The sequence below is a fragment of the Muscardinus avellanarius genome (genome assembly GCF_963383645.1).
Source record: "Muscardinus avellanarius genome assembly, chromosome: 17".
Classification (NCBI taxonomy): Eukaryota; Metazoa; Chordata; class Mammalia; order Rodentia; family Gliridae; genus Muscardinus; species Muscardinus avellanarius.
In genome coordinates, this window is record NC_137803.1 from 54351057 (window position 1) to 54368231 (window position 17175).

The following is a 17175-nucleotide window of genomic DNA, read 5'->3' on the forward strand; positions in this document are numbered from 1 at the left end:
CCTGCATGATCCTCCTGTCTTTGCCTCCCAAACCGGGGAATAAAAGCATGCTCCACCACGCTCGGCTCCTTTTTATTTTGAAACAGTCTCCCTAAGTTGATGAGGTTCTTGTTAAATTGCTAAGTATAGCCTCCAATCTGCAATCTTCCTGTTTCAGCCTCCCAGGTACAGGGGAATAAAGGCATGCTCCACCACACCTGCCCTATGAAATATGGTTTTTTTTTTTTTTTTGTGGTACTGGAGGTTGAGCCTAGAGGCATTCTACCTCTGATCTACATCCCCAGCCCAACTTTATATTTATTTTAAAACAGGATCTCACTAGGTTGATGAGAATCTCACTGCTTGCTGAGGCTGTCCTTGAATTTGCAATCCTCCTGTCTCATCCTCCAAGTACTGGGATTACAAGTGTGTGCCATCACCCTCTGGCTGCAATATTTTTTTTGCAGTACTGGGAGTTGAACCCAGGGGCATTCTACCTCTGAGTTACCCCCCCCTCCGCCCCCAGCCCTATTTTTTTTTCTTTATTTTGAAACAGGGTCTCACTGAGTTGCAAAGGGCCTCACTAATTAGCTGAGGCTGCCGCAAACTGTGATCCTCCTGTTTCAGTCTCCCAAATGTTGGTATTACAAGTGAGTGCCATCATGCCCGGCCCTCCTATTCATCCCCCACCTCTCTCTTTCTGTACTGGCGATGGAACCCAGGGGCATTTTACCTCTGACCTACACCCCCAACCCTATTTTTTATTCTTTATTTGGGAATAGGGGCTCGCTAAGTTGTGGAAGGTCTCACGAAGTAGCTGAGGCTAGCTGCTAATCTCGATCCTTCCATCTCAGCCTCCCAAGTACTGGGATTACATGTGTGCGCCACCACGCCCGGCTTGCGATGTTTTAAAAAATGTAGTTTATAGAAAAACATGACCAGACAATTGGAAAACAGGCAATAAAACTATCCAGAGATTGTTATTCTAATCACACCACATATAATCTCTTTTAACTCTTTACTGTGGAATAAATGTAAAAAGTTATGTGTTACATACTATGTGCAATGCACTCTTCTAAAGATATTCTTTACATAACCTAACCTAATCTACAAAACAACCTTGCAACATATCTCCATTTTATCGATAAACCAAGGCTCCGTGGTCATTCAGTCGGGATTCAGTACCGGTTTGATTATGTATTCGCAACCACAGTACTCAGTAGTCTCAGTCCCCTCCGGAAGTAGGGCAGAGAGCAAGGCCTCTCAGCTCCCTGCTGGGTATATTAACAGTAAGGAAAAAACAAAAATAAACAACAAAAAGCCGGTCGGAGTGGTGGCGCACACTTGTAATCCCAGTACTTGGGAGGCTGAGCCCCAGGATCGCTGATTCAAGGACATTCCCAGCCATATAACGAACTTTCAGTAACCTAGCGACCCTGAACAAGAAATAAAAAGGGTTAGGGGTGTAGTTCAGAAGTGGAATGCCCCTGGATTCAATTCCCCAATACAAAACAAAAAACAAAACAAAATAAACCCTGGTTTCATTGATCCACTGTTTATTTTTTGCAGTACTGAGGATGGAACCCAGGGGCATTCTAACATTCTACCTCTGAGCTACACTCCCAGCCCTATTTTATTTATTTATTTATTTATTTATTTTTGCGGTACTGGGGATGGAACCCAGGGGCACTTCAGAGCGACACCCCCGGCCCTGTTTTTTATTCTTTATTTTGAAACAGCATCTGAGTTGTGAAGGGCCTAAGTAGCTGAGGCTGCCTTCTAACCATGATCCTCGTTTCAGCCTCCCGAATGCTGGCATTACAAGCGTTTGTAATCCCATACCCGGCTAGAGCAAAAGAAGACGGAAAAATCACTTTAAAAAAGTCAGCTAGCAGCCGGGCGTGGTGGCGCACGCTTGTAATCCCAGCATTCGGGAGGCTGAGACCGAGGACCGCGATTCACGGCCAGCCTCAGCTATTTAGCGAGGCCCTCTGCAACTCAGTGAGAACCGGTTTCAAAACAAAGAATAAAAAATAGGGCAGGGGGTGTAGCTCGGAGGTCGAATGGCCCTGGGTTCCATCCCCAGACCCGCAAAAAAAAAGAAAAAAAAAAAAAAGGCCAGCTAGCGGGAAGGTAGGTCCCCACTCCAAGCGCCAACAGACTCGGGAGCGGGTCACTAGCACGAGGCCAACAGCGGCGGCCCGCGGGGTGGGGCGGCCATTGCGCACGCGCCGCTCCTCCGGCCAGCCCTCGCCCCGCCCTCGCCGCGCACCAGGCCCCGCCTCGCGCCCCGCCCACCACCAGGCCCCGCCCCCGCCGCGCGCCAGACCTCGCCCCCGCCGCGCGCCAGACCTCGCCCCCGCCGCGCGCCAGGCCCCGCCTCGCGCCCCGCCCACCACCAGCCCCCGCCCCCGCCGCGCGCCAGACCTCGCCCCCGCCGCGCGCCAGGCCCCGCCTCGCGCCCCGCCCCACCACCAGGCCCCGCCCCCGCCGCGCGCCAGACCTCGCCCCCGCCGCGCGCCAGGCCCCGCCCTCGCCCCGCCCCACCACCAGGTCCCGCCCCCGCCGCGCGCCAGGCCCCGCCTCTCGCCCCGCCCCGCCGTCAGGCCCCGCCCCGCCCTCCGCGCCGCGCGTCCTCCCTGCAGTCGGTCTGTGGGCGAACTGCGTGCTGCTGCGTCATCGCCAGTGGCCGATTTGAATGAGACTCGTCGCACCGGAGCCGCCACCGCCGTCGCACCTCCGCCTCGGCCGCCGCCGCCGCCACCGCCGGCTTCTCGCGGTCCTTTTCCCTTCGCCGCCCTTGCCAGGCCCATCCTCCCGCGCCGCCAGCTCCTCGGCCCCGCGCCATGCCGCTGTACTCCGGTGAGCCCCCGAGCCTGCGCGGGCGCCGCGGCGCTAGGCCTCCGCCTGGGCCTGGCCCGCAGAGGCGGCGCCGGCGCGGGGAGGGCCCGCGTGGGGAGCCGCGCCGCCGCCCGCGCCCTCCTCGGCCCTCCGCCCGCAGCCCGGCGCTCCCGGGGCCCGGCGGGTGGGGTGGGAGCGGGGTGCGGCGGGGAGGCAGCTGGAGTCGTGACTCTGCAGAACAGGTCCTGTCCCTGTCCCAGTGTCCGGGGAGAGGTGAGGTGCGCCCCGGGGCGCCGCGGCCTCGCGGGCGAGGTGCTGCCGAGCCCCCGGGCGTCTTGATGGCCGCGTGGGAGGAAGTGGGCGAGGAGGGGGGCCGGGGCCGGCTCTCAGCTCCGACCTCGGCCTGCCGGGCCTCGCCGCTGCTGTCGCCGGCCACGCTGCTGCCTTGGGCCCCGCCGCCCGCTTCCTACCGATTTCAGTTCTGTCCCGAGGCAGATTGCACGCCTGACTTTTTGCCGCCTCGTTTTCATTTTATCACACATCGAATTCTCGAATGCTTCTGAATCTGAAGCATACTGTTAACTTTGAGGGAGACGAATTATCAGCTGGCCTTTGGAAATTTTTGCGGTACTGGGGGCATTCTACCTCCGAGCTACACCCTCAGCCCAATTTTTTTATTCTTTATCTTTGAAACTGGGCCGCGATCCTCCTGTCTCAGCCTCCCAAATGCTGGGACTACAACCGTGCGCCACCGCCCGGCTCAGCTGGCCTTTTTGATTGGCCTTTGACAGGGATCATTTGCTTGATAACTGTCCAAGTTATCGGGCAGGGATCACTTTTTCACCTAGTTAAGGGAGCTAGTTATTTTCCATTCTTATTCAAAATGGCACCTAAAATGTAAACAGTGGCCCCCAGTTGACTATTACAGATTCTACTCTGTCACAATTCCTTTAAACATTCACATTTTTAAAGAATGTAGGGATCAAGCGTAATATTAATCTCAAGGTAAATTCTGTGTGTGTGTGTGTGTGTGTGTGTGTGTGTGTGTGTGTATGGTGCCTGGGATTGAGCTAAGGGGTATTCTACCTCTGATCTACACTCCCAGCCCTATTTTATTTTATTTTTATTTTTGAATTTTTTTCTTCAGTACTGGGGATGGAACCCAGGGGCATTCTACTCCGAGCTACACCACCCGTCCTATTTTTTAGTCTTTTTATTATTTATTTATTTATTTATTTATTTATTTTTGCGGCACTGGGGATGGAACCCAGGGGCATTCTACCTCTGAGCTACACCCCTAGCCCTATTTTTTTATTCTTTATTTTGAAACCGGGTCTCACTGAGTTGCAAAGGGCCTCACTAAGTAGCTGAGGCTGTCTGTGAACCGAGATCCTCCCATCTCAGCCTCCCAAATGCTGGTATTACAAGCATGGGCTTAGTCTTTTTATTTTTGAAACAGGGTCTCACTGAGTTGCAAAGGGCCTTGCTAAGTAGCTGAGGCTGTCCAGGAACCTCCATCATCTGGTCGCCGCTTCCTGAATGCTGGGATGACAAGTGTGACACCATACCCGGCTTATTTTTAGTTTTGAAATAGAATTTTTTTCAAGTTGCTGAGTCTGGCCTCGAATCACAGTCCTCTTGTCTTAGGCTCCAAAGTATTGATATTACAGACATGTGTCACTTTGCCCTGCTTCAAGGTGAGTTTTTTTTTTTTTAGTACTGTGGATTGAACCCAGGGGTTTTCTACCTCTGAGCTACTCCCCTAGCCCTATTTATTTTTATTTTAAAATATGATCTAACTAGTTGCTGAGGCTGGCCTGGAACCTGTGATCCTTCTTTCTTAGTCTTCCAAGTACTGGGATTTTAAACATGTGCCAGTATGCCCAGCTAAAGTGAATTTATGATGGTCTAGAACCTTGAATCCCATGTTTTAATAATGATCACCCAGCCAAGTTCAGAAGCCCAGAAACTAGCAGTAGAATGATTCTTGTTTTTTTCTCTTTTTTTTCTTTCTGATAGAGGAATTCTACCTTTTAGCTACACCCCTAGCCCTAATTTAACTATTATTTTGAAATGGTCTTGCTAAATTGCTGAGGCTGTCCTTAAACTTAACCCTCCTGTTTCAATCTCCTGAGTATTGGGATTACAAGGATACACAATCAAACCCAGCTGGTTCTTCGTGTGTGTGTGTGTGTGTGTGTGTGTGTGTGTGTGTGTATGCCAGCCCTAATTTTTTTTTTTGTGTGTGGTACTGGGATTGGACTCAGCATCATTCTAAGTCCCCCAGCCCTGTTTTATTTTCAGTTTTGAAACAGTCTCTTAAGTTGCTGAGGCTGGCCTTGAATTCCAACTCTTCTGTCTCAGCCTTCAAAGTACTGGGATTATAGGTATGTGCCATCACACTGGCTTCAAGGTGAATTTTTTTTTCCCCTTTGAGTACTGATGATTGAACATACGGGCTTTCTGTGGAGGGCCTCACTGAGTGGCTGAGATTGGCTGAGAACCTGTGATTCTCCTGTCTCACCTCCCAGGTACTTGGATTCCAAGTGTGGGTCACCATACATGGCTCAACAGGCCCTCTGCAACTCAGTGAGACCTTGTTTCAAGATAAAGAATAAAAAATAGGGCTGGGGGTGTAGCTTGGAGGTAGAATGCCCCTGGGTTTCATCCTTAGTACCCTCCCCCCCGAAAAGTAGCTGAGGCTGGCCACGAACCTGTGATCCTCCTGTCTCAGCCTCCCAAGTACTGGGATTACAAGCCTGCACCATCATGTCTGGCCTGCCCCTAGCCCTATTTTATTTTTAATTCATTTTTAATTAAAAAATTTTTTTTGGTGGTACTGGGGATAGAACCCAGGGCTCTTCTACCTCTGGGCTATACTCCCAGACCTATTTTATATTTTATTTGGAAACAGGGTCTGCGCGATCCTCCTGTCTCAGCCTCCCAAGTGCGGGGATTACAAGAGTGCGCCACCACGCCCGGCTTATTTTTAATTTTGAAACAGGGTCTCACTAAGTTGCTGAGGCTGGCCATCTCTTGTCTCAGCCTCCTAAGTTCTGGGACTACAAGTGTGTGCCACCATGTCCAGCTGAATGACTCTTGAAACACATCATGAAGGTCATTTATGAAGGCCACAGACCTAACTATTCTGGGAAATAGTTCCATGTGGGAAGAGGGTCACTTCAATTTGCTGAGATTGTTGGAGTAGAATTTCGAAGATGGATACTTTTGTTGCTGTTGTTGTGAAACTAAGGGGTGCTCTACCACTGGGCTACATCCCTAGCCTCTATTTTTTATTTTTTTGGGGGGTACTGGGGGTGAACTCAGGGGCATTCTACTTCCGAGCTATACCCCAGCCCTATTTTTTATTCTTTCTTACTTTTTACTTTTATTTATTTTTGAAACAGGGTCTCACTGAGTTGCAGAGGGCCTCACTGAATAGCTGAGGCTGTCCTTGAACCACTATCCTCCTGTCTCAGCCTCCCAAATGCTGGGATTACAAGCATGTGCCCCCATGCTCGGCTTTCTTTTTTATTTTTGAAATGGTCTCACTAAGTTGCAAAGGGCTTCACTGAGTAGCTGAGGCCATTGCAAACTGCATTCCTCCTTTCTCAGCCTCTCAAATGTTGGGATTACAAGCATGCACCACCACATCCAGCTTCCAGCCCTATATTTTATTCTTTATTTTGAAACAGGGTCTCACTAAGTTGTGGAGGGCCTCACTAAGTAGAGGAGGCTGGCGGCAGACCTGTGATCCTTCTGTCTCAGCCTCCCAAGTACTGGGATTACAAGCGTGCTCCACCACACTCGGCCCCTCATTATTTTTATTTATCTCTTTTTGTGTGTGGTACTGGAGATGGAACCCAGAGGCATTCTACCTCCGAGCTGCATCTCAGGCCCTATTTTTTAGTATTTATTTTGAAACTGGGTCTCACTGAGTTGCAGAGGGCCTCACTAAGTAGCTGAGGTTGTTTGTGAACCGTGATCCTCCAGTCTCAGCCTCCCGATCCTCCAGTCTCAGCCTCCCGAATGCTGGGATTACAAGTGTGCGCCACAATGCTCGGCTTTTATTTATCTTTTTTTGCAGTACTGGGGATTGAACCCAGGGGCAGTCTACCTCCAAGCGACACCCCAGCCCTATTTTTTGTTTATTTTGAAACAGGGTCTCACGAAGTTGCAGAGGGCCTCACTAAGTAGCGGAGTCTGTCTGCAAACCGCCATCTTCCTGTCTCAAGCCTCCCAAATGCTGGGATTACAAGTGTGTGCCACCACACCTGGCATTTCTTTCTTTTTTTTTTTTTATCTTTTTTTTGCAGGGATTGGACGCAGGACATTCTACCTCCAAGCTACACTGGAGCCCTATTGTTTGTTTTGAAAAAGGGCCTTGTTTAGTTGCTGAGGGCCTCACTAAGTAGCTGAGGCTAGACACGAACTGCAGTCCTTCTGTTTCAGCCTCCCAACTATTGTGATTGCAAGCGTGTGCCACCACATCTGGCCTGGCTCCTTATTTTTAATTTTAAGACTAGGTCTTGCTAAGTTGTTCAGACTGGCCTTAAACTTGTGATCCTCCTGCCTCAGCCTCCCATATTTCTGGGATTACAGATGTATGCCAAGTGCTTGGCAAGACAGTTTTGTGACACTATCAAATCAGTCCATATAAGTCTCAGTTTCATTATTTGTATAATGAAAAGTTGGATTAAAACCAGTAAAATTTAATTTAGGACCTACTGCATACGTGTGTGTGTGTGTGTGTGTGTGTGTGTGTGTGTGTGTGTATGTGTGTGTGTATGTTTATTTTGGGATTGAATTTGGGATATTCTACCAGGAGCTACAGTGAGCCATTTTATTTTTTATCTTTAAACAGTTATCTTTTGAACTTGCCAAGGCTCTCCTTGAACCTTTGATCCTCCTTATCAGCCTTCCAAGTACTGGGATTACAGGAGTGTGCCACCAAACTCTTTATCATTGATTAGATATAAAAAAAATAAGGGCACAAATCAACTTTGGGAAACTAGCCTAGCTGGTCAAGGTGGTGCATACCTGTAATCCTAGCGCCTGGGAGGCTGAGACAGGAGAATCAACAGTTTGAGGGTTTAATCTCTAGTACCACAAAACTAACACTAGCCTGCTAAGTGAGCTTTAAGGGATTTCAAATCTGAGATCTAATAAAGGAAAGAAAATGTTTTTTGCAGTTACTGTAAAATGGGGAAAGGAGAAGTTCGAACGCATTGAACTGAATACGGACGAGCCGCCGGTGTTGTTCAAGGCGCAGCTTTTTGCACTGACTGGAGTCCAGCCGGCCAGACAGAAAGTCATGGTGAAAGGAGGAACATTGAAGGTAATCTCGGCCCACACTGTCATTACATACTAACATTGTGTAATTAGTGAAGATAACTAACCGGGAGTCATGTTCAGTCATAATACAGCCTTTGCAGTACTGATTGGTCTCTGCCTAGAGTAAGTTGTCTATGGGGTGAAATCTCTCTTACTCATATATGGGAGGAACATTGTACCTATTTCAAAACACAGTATTATAAAAGTATCATTTAAAATTTTATTTTATTATTTCTTTATTATTTTTTTATTTATTTTGCGGTACTGGGGATGGAACCCAGGGGCATTCTACCTCCGAGCTACACCCCCCAGCTCTAATTTTTATTCTTTATTTTGGAACAGGGTCTCGCTGAGTTGCAGAGGGCCTCACTAAGTAGCTGAGGCTGTCCATGAACTGCGATCCTCCTGTCTCAGCCTCCCAAATGTTGGGATTACAAGCGTGTGCCACCTCGCCCGGCTAAAATTTTATTTATATACATTTCTTTTATATATTGTGGTACTGGCCTGGCCCAAAATTTTTTCTTTATTCTTTTTTTCTTTGTTGGGGCTGGGGAGGAATCGAGCCCAGGGGCATTTTACCTCTGAGCTGTACCATCAGCCCTATTTTTTAATTCTTTTTTTTGCTGTACTGGGGATGGAACCCAGGGGCATTCTACCTCGAGGTATATATACTTCCAGCCCAGTTTTTTATTCTTTATTTTGAAACAGGGTCTCACTGAATTGCAAAGAGCCTTACTAAGTAGCTGAGACTGTCCACAAACCTCAGTCCTCCTGTCTCAGCCTCCCAAATGCTGGGATTCCAAGAGTGTGCCACCATGCTTGGCCAGGTTTATTCTTTACTTTGAAACAGGGTCTTACTAAGTTGTGGAGGGTCTCAACTAAGTAGCTGAGGCTGGCCGCGAACCGTGATCTTCTAGTCTCAGCTTCCCGAGTGCTGAGATTACAAGCGTGTGCCACCACACTTGACTCCCAGCTCTTTTTATTTAAAAAAAATTTTTTTTAACTAAACCCTCAGCCTTTTATACTTTTTTGTTTTGAAACAGGGTCTCACTAAATTTCCAAGGACCTCAATAAATTGCTGAGACTGATTGCGGACCTGTGACCCTCCTGTCTCAGTCTCCCAAGTACTTGGATTACAAGCATGTGGCACTAGTCCCGGCTTATTTTTTGTTTTGAAATGGTCTTGCTAGGGTGCTGCGATTTTTGCTACTTTCTGAGGTTGTCATTGAACCTGCAGTCTTTCTGTCTCAGCCTCCCAAGTATTGGGATTAGAGGTGTGTGCAACCATACCTCAAGATTTGATTTTTAAAATTAGAGAATGAAGCTGGTTGTGGTGCACACCCTTGTAATCCATTACCTGGAAGGCTGAAACAGGATCTCAGGTTCTCGGCCAGCCTCAGCTATTTAGTGAGGCCCTCTGTAACTTTGTGAGACCCTGTTTAAAAAAAAAAAAAAAAAAAAAAGAATAAAAATTAAAAAGGGCTAGGGGTGTAGCTTGGAGGTAGAATGTTCTTGGAAATAGAATGTTCCTAGTACCACAGCAAACCCTCCAAAAACTACAGAATGTATTATTGTGCTATGTAGTGGTGGTATACTGTTGACAGTTACAGAAAATGCTGATCAAATGAAACTAACTACTAATAAATCTTTTTTTTTTTTTTTTGTGGTACTGGGATGGAACCCAGAGGCTTTCTACCTCCAGGCTACACTCCAAGCCCTATTTTATACTTTATTTGGAAACAGGGTCTCACTAAGTTGCTGAGAGCCTCACTCAGTAGCTGAGGCTGGCTTCGAACCTGTGCGATCCTCCTGTCTCAGCCTCCCAAGTGCGGGGATTACAAGCGTGCGCCACCACGCCCGGCTTCATATACTTTCAACTATATATATTATTCATCTTTTATAAGTTAGTAAACAGCATCAGAGGCATAAGTAACATGCAATAAAGCACCAAAAAGTATGCTGTTTACAAATGAAGCATATCTGGGCTCACTTACAGGTTTGGTGTGACCGTCTTGTGATGAGCAGTAATAGCCTTTAACCTGAGGGGGCTTTTAGGGAGTTACTGCACCTTCTTAAGTCAGAATGGCCAAAGAGACATGGCACCAACGAAGGGGAGACGAGCATACTGAGTACCTGGTACCTTCTGTCAATAGAGTGGTCTGGGGGCTTGGTAGAGTGTTTGCTTGGCATATGTGAGGCCCTGTGTCTGATTTCCAGCACTAAAAATAAAAGACAAAAGGAATAAAATAGAATTCAACTTTATCCTATGAAGGAAAGACCTTAGCTGCAGTAGGTTAAAATATCTCTGGACCAGTGATGGCATTAAGGAAAAAAGGTCTTAGCCAGGTGTGGTGGCACGCGTTTGTAATCCTAGCATTTGGGAGGTTGAGACCGGAGGATCGTGGTTCGTGGACAGCCTCAGCTACTTAGTGAGGCCTCTGCAACTTAGTGAGACCCTGTTTCAAAGTAAAGAATAAAATATAGGGCAGGGGGTGTAGCTTGGAGGTTGAATACCCCTGGGTTCCATCCCTAGTACCACAAAAAAAAAAAAGAAAAAGAAAAAAGATCTTTTTTTAACATATTGAAGTCAAATTACTTGGTAATTGCTTCACAGATGTGACATTTAGGGTTCCAGAAGCATTTGTGGACGTGCAGATATTGTTGAGGAACACTTTGCTTTAGCCAGTCACATTCACTCTCCTGGTGATTTTTAGTTCTTTTTCCCCCTTGTAATGGGGACCGAACCCAGGACCTTTGCATACCAGGCCAGAATGCTATCACTGAGCTATACCCTAGCTTCCTCCTAGTATCTTTTATTTAAACATTTTTATATTATTAGTACTTTTGTGCTGCTAGGAATTATACCCAGAACTTTGCACATGCTAGGCAAGTGCTCTACCACTGAACTACATCCCGACCTCTTTTAATTTTCTGTTTTGAGACAAGTCTTATTAAGTTGCCCAGGCTGGCTTCAGACTTCTGGTCCTACCAGGTATGGTGGTGCACAGCTATGATTTCAGAGATAGGAGGATCACAGGTTCGAGGGCAGCCTTAAAAACATAGTAAGACTCTCAACAACCTACTGAGACTCTGCTTCAAAATAAAAAAAATCTGGTTGGGGGGTGTACCTTGAAGGTAGAATACCCTTAGATTCAATCCCAAGCACCACAAAACAAAAAATAAAAACCTAAAACATGTGATCCTACTTCCTCAGCCTTCTGAGTAGCTAGCATTACTGGCATGTGATACCACACCTGGCCTGGTCTAATTTTTTTTGTGTGTGTGTGGTACTGGTATTTAACCCAGGGACATTCTGCCTCCAAGTGACGCCCCAAGCCCCTATTTTTTATTCTTTATTTTGAGACAGGGTCTCATTAAGTTGGAAGGGCCTCACTAAGTAGCTGAGGCAGTCCACAAACCTGCAGCCTTCCTGTCTCAGCCTCCCAAGTACTAAAATTACAAGCATGCACTGCCACACTTGGCTAGAACTTGAATTCTTTTTTTTTTGTGTGTGTGTGTGTGTGTGGTACTGGGGGTGGAACCCAGGGGTTTTTCTACCTCCGGGCTACACTCCCAGACCTATTTTGTACTTTATTTGCAAACAGGGTCTCACTAAGTTGCTGAGAACCTCACTTGGTAGCTGAGGCTGGCTTTGAACCTGTGCGATCCTCCTGTCTCAGCCTCCCAAGTACTGGGATTACAGGCGTGCCCGCCACACCTGGTGCTTAGAACTTAAATTCTTAAGAATCACCTTAGTTGAAGTTACACAGTCACCATAGTTACTTAACCTTATTTTATAAACTGTTTTTCACTCCTGTCATATAAGCTGGTTACTGATTAGCTCTACTGGTTTCATACTTGGAAAAATTAGGATCTGTCACTTGTCAAAATTCAAGCATTTAGTAATTGCTAAATGTGTTTTATATATTTAAATATGTTTTTAGGACATAAGTATGATTTAGATTGTGTTACCTTATGCAGTTTAAGCAATTGTTAGACTTCCTGGCTTTCAGAAGGCATTTTTTTTTTTTTTTTTTTTTTTTTTTGGTGGTACTGGGGTTCCTGGAAGCCCTTCTACCTCTGGGCTACACTCCTAGACCTATTTTTTATTTATTTTTGGAAACAGGGTCTCTTAAGCCAGCACATCTGGCTTTGAACCTGCGCGATCCTCCTGTCTTTGCCTCCCAAGCGTGGGGATTACAAGCGTGCGCCACCATGCCCGGCAGAAGGCATGTGTTTTAAAAGCAAATATGTTTCAATTGTAGTAATTTTTTTTTTTTTGGTGGTACTGGGGTTCCTGGAGGCCCTTCCACCTCCGGGCTACACTCCCAGACCTATTTTTACATTTTCATTTTGGAAACAGGGTCTCCTAAGCCAGCGCGATCCTCCTGTCTCCGCCTCCGAAGCGCGGGGATTACAAGCGTGCGCCACCACGCCTGGCGTAATTTTTTTTTTTTTTTTTTTTTCTTTTTTTGCGGGTCTGGAGATGGAACCCAGGGGCCTCCGAGCTACACCCCCTGCCCAAGTTTTTATTCTTTATTTTGAAACAGCATCTCACTGAGTTGCAGAGAGCTTCACTAAGTAGCTGAGGCTGTCCACGAACTGCGATCCTCCGGTCTCAGCCTCCCAAATGCTGGGATTACAAGCGTGCGCCACCATACCCGGCCAATTGTAGTAATTTTGAATAATACACATATGAAGTAAATTTTATGCTGAAGTAGCTTAAAACTTAGTACTTATGCAGAGGTGTTTAATTTTTTTTTTCCTCCTTGAAACAGGATGATGATTGGGGAAACATCAAAATAAAAAATGTAAGTATTAACACTTTTTTGTGATACTGGGGGTGGAACCCAGGGGCTTTTCTACTTCTGGTCTACACTCCCAGACCTTTTTTTTTTTTTTTTTTTTGGTGGTACTGGGGTTCCTGGAAACCCTTCTACCTCCGGGCTACACTTCCAGACCCATTTTTTTATATTTTTATTTGGAAACGAGGTATCTTAAGCCAGCACAGCTGACTTTGAACATGCGTGATGCTCCTGTCTCTGCCTCCTAAGCCGTGGGGATTACAAGCGTGCATCACCATGCCCGGCTTCTCCCAGACCTATTTTATATTTTATTTGGAAACAGGGTCTCGCTAAGTTGCTGAGAGCCTCACTAAGTAGGTGAGGCTGGCTTCGAACCTGCGAGATTTTCCTGTCTCAGCCTCCCAAGCGCTGGGATTATAAGCAAGAGCCACCATGTCCAGCTCTTTTTTTGTGTGTGTGTGTGGTGCTGGGGATTGAACTTAGGGTCATTCTACCTCCATTCTATACCCGCCAGCCCAATTTTTTATTCTTTATTTTGAAACAGGGTCTTGCTAAGTTGCAGAAGGCTTCACTAAGTTGCTGAGGCTGGCTGTGAACTCGGATCCTCCTGTCTCAGCCTCCCAAGAACTGGGATTACAAGTGTGGCCACCATGCCGACTGCATGTCCATCTTTTTATTTATTCTTTTTATTTTGAAACATGGTTTCATTAAGTTGCTGAGGCTGACACTGAACCTGTGATTCTCCTGTATCAGCCTCTCAGATATTGGGATTATAGGTATATGCCACTACACCTGGCTCAAACTTTAATGTTTCTTTGCTGTTGAAAACATTTTTAGCCAGGCTTGTTGGCATAAGCTTGTAACCTCAATACTTGGGAGGCTGAGACAGGAGGATTGCGAGTTTGTGGCAAGCTTCAGCTATTTAGTGAGGCCTTTTTTCAAAATAAAGAATAAAAAATAGTGCTGGGGGTTTAGCTTTGAGGTAGAATGCCTTTGTTTTTCTGTTTTTTGATTTGTTTTTTTGTTTTGTTTTGTGGTACTGTGGATGGAACTCAGGGGCATAGGGGCATTCTACCTCTGAGCTATACCTCTAGTCCAACTGTTTCTCTATTTTTGGTGGTACTGGGGGTGGAACCCAGAGGCTTTCTACCTCCGGGCTATACTCCCAGACCTTTTGTATATTTTATTTGGAAACAGGGTCTCACTAAGTTGCTGAAAGCCTCACTACGTAGTTGAGGCTGGCTTCGAACCCGTGTGATCCTCCTGTCTCAGCTTCCCAAGCGCGGGGGTTACAAGTGTGTGCCACCACGCCTGGCTTTTTTTTTCCTCTTTATTTTGAAACAGGATTTCACTGAGTTTCAAAGGGCCTCACTAAGTAGCTGAGGCTGTCCGCAAACCCAGATCCTCCTGTCTCAGCCTCCCAAGTGCTGGGATTACAAGCCTGTGCCACCATGCCTGGCTTTGCCTTTGGGTTTAAATCCCCAGTATTGCAAAAAAACCAAGAAAACAATATTTTATTATTTTATTATTATTTGTGTTGCTGGACATCATTTTGAAACAGGATCTCACTAAGTTGCAGAGGGACTACGAAGCTGAGGCTGGCCGAGAACTTGGGATTTTCCTGTCTCAGCCTCCCAAGCACTGGGATTACAATCCTGTACCAGTGTGCCCTGCTCATTATCAAGGGTTTTCATGAGATCAATATTCTTACAACAGGGAATGACGCTGCTCATGATGGGGTCATCAGACGCTCTTCCGGAAGCGCCCTCGGCTAAGACTGTCTTCGTGGAAGACATGACAGAAGAGCAGTTGGCATCTGCTGTAAGACTCCATGGTTCATGGTGGTTGCTGCTTCTGAAGGACAGTTACTCTGCTGCCTTGCACAAAGCCACATTAAATGTTCCCATTAAATCATTTATATCAGGATATGCTTTCAGCAATAACTAAGAATGCTATCTCTTTGAAAATTAGCTTAAGGGAATACTTTAGGCAGTCATAAATTTTTTTTTTTGGTGGTACTGGGGATGGAACCATTCTGCCTCCGGGCTACATACACTCCCAGACCTATTTTATATTTTATTTGGAAACAGGGTCTCTTAAGCCAGCAGGGCTGGCTTCGAACCTGTGCCATCTTCCTGTCTTCATTTTCCAAGCACAGGGATTACAAGCATGCGCCACCATGACCAGCTCTAAAATTTTTTTTTTCCTTTTGCGGGTCTGGGGATGAAACCCAGGGGCATTTGACCTCCGAACTATATCCCCTGCCCTATTTTTTGTTCTTTATTTTGAAACCGGGTCTCACTGATTTGCAGAGGGCCTCACTAAGTAGCAAGGCTGTCCGCGATCCTCCGGTCTCAGCCTCCTGAATGCTGGGATTACAAGTGTGCGCCACCAGGCCCGGCTTAAAATTTGTTTCTTTATTGTACACTTCTACTATTGCTTTTTTAACTTGCAAATGAATCTGTTTAGGCTTTGCTTATATGTAACATTACCAATTCATTACAAGTTCACAAGTTAGAGCTTGTGCTTTTCAGCCTGAAAACTATGAGGTGGTAAGGGATGTAGCTTTATTTTACAGAGGAGGGTTGTAAGATGCACACAGATAAACTAGATTATTAACTGTAATGTCTGGCAGATCGCACTACTTAAATGTTTATGAGTAAACAAGATCAAAGAGTAGCTTAAATATTGTGGTATTTAAATTCTTAAGACCCCCAGATTAAGTACATACAGTTAATCCTGAGTTTGTGTATGTATGTGTGTGTGTATGTACACACAGGGGAGATATATGTGTATACACACACGTACAACCATATACATATGTGTACACACACACACACACACACACACACATATTTATAAATAGATTTTGTGGTTCTGTATCAATCCCAGGGCTTTGCTTACACTTTGTGTGTGCACTACACAGCCCAGCTCCCATCCTGTATGTGTCACATCAGTTTAGAAACTGGCCAGAGCTGGCACACACTTGTAATCCCAGCATTTGGGAGGCTGAGAAAGGATTGTGGTTTGCAGACAGCCTCAGCTACTTAGTGAGGCCCTTTGCAACTCAGTGAGACCCTGTTTCAAAGTAAAGAATAAAAAAAATCAGGCTGGGTGTATAGCTTGGAGGTAGAATGCCCCTGGGTTCCATCCCCAGTATTGTAAAAAGAAAAAGAAAAGAAACTGGCCAATGCATACACGTCAATTTTTTTTTAATGTGGTTTTGAAGTATTCCTCTGTATATTTGCTTCCCTGTTCTCTTGATAAGCCTGCAGAGGAGACAGGATTGATACAGTTGTTTTCTTATTCTCAAGAAGGGAACTAAAATAGCATTAATGCCAGTGTGCTAGATGTAAAGACTTTGTTGGGAAAAAATGAAACATTACTGTGGGCGAAGGTGGACTATAATGGTAGAGGTTGCTAAATGGTACTTTATTTGAAGTATGAATTTTAGTAATTTTTTATGCTATGTCACTTCATAAATGTGAGTTGATTTTTCTTAATCAGATGGAATTACCATGTGGATTGACGAACCTCGGTAACACTTGTTATATGAATGCTACCGTTCAGTGTATTCGTTCTGTGCCTGAACTCAAAGATGCCCTTAAAAGGTAAGACTGAAGAAATGGCTCATATCTTCCTGGTAGTCAGGCGTGGTGGCTTCTGTCTGTCTTTCTGGTACTTTGGAGGCTGAGCTAGGACCACAGGTTCAAGGAAGTCTCAGCAGCTTAGCAAGGTTTTTAGCAACTTAGCGAGACCCTGTTTCAAAATAAAAAATAAAAGGATGAGGGGTATAGCTCAGAGGTAGAATGACCCTGGGCTCCATCTCTAGTACCACAAGAAAATAAAAGACTGTCAAGGAGGCAGGTATTTTCAGAACTACTTTGATAGGAAATGGAGGTAGAGACCCTAAGTTAAGGGGTGTCTAGGAAGAATATGGGGAAGACTTCTTTTCTTGAGGAACTGGGGAAGAGAATTTGAGCATGGCTGGAGATGGCAGCATACAGTGCATGGAGAAGGGTGGGCTAGACGTAGTGAAAGGGAGAGACGGGCAGAATGGAGGAGAGACGGGCAGATGGACAGGGCCCAGCCGGCAGTGCGGAGTCAAGCTTGAGTGTGGCCTTGGGAAGTAGACAAATGGGAGCAATTGAAAGATTTTAAACAGAGTGTTGACACTCAAATTACCCTCTGAATTTTGAGTAGCTAATGTCATATT

General features: G+C 46.0%; 2 protein-coding genes across 2 annotated transcripts in view; both read left to right on the forward strand.

Annotated features, from left to right (window-relative positions):
- Nucleotides 1-2677, forward strand: part of ROCK1 (Rho associated coiled-coil containing protein kinase 1) — a gene marked incomplete at both ends in the record, with an annotated part of 146004 nt that extends 143327 nt beyond the window's left edge. Inside the window, one exon of the mRNA XM_080714719.1 lies at nt 2227-2677. Within this exon, the coding sequence (XP_080570845.1) occupies nt 2227-2677 (451 nt within the window). The remainder of the gene's footprint in view (nt 1-2226) is intronic.
- The window catches only part of USP14 (ubiquitin specific peptidase 14), a gene marked incomplete at both ends in the record, with an annotated part of 37319 nt that continues 22821 nt past the window's right edge, over nt 2678-17175 (forward strand). The window contains 6 exon segments of the mRNA XM_080714284.1: nt 2678-2758; nt 2760-2841; nt 8013-8158; nt 12933-12965; nt 14676-14780; nt 16467-16570. Coding sequence (XP_080570410.1) covers nt 2678-2758; nt 2760-2841; nt 8013-8158; nt 12933-12965; nt 14676-14780; nt 16467-16570 — 551 coding nt within the window.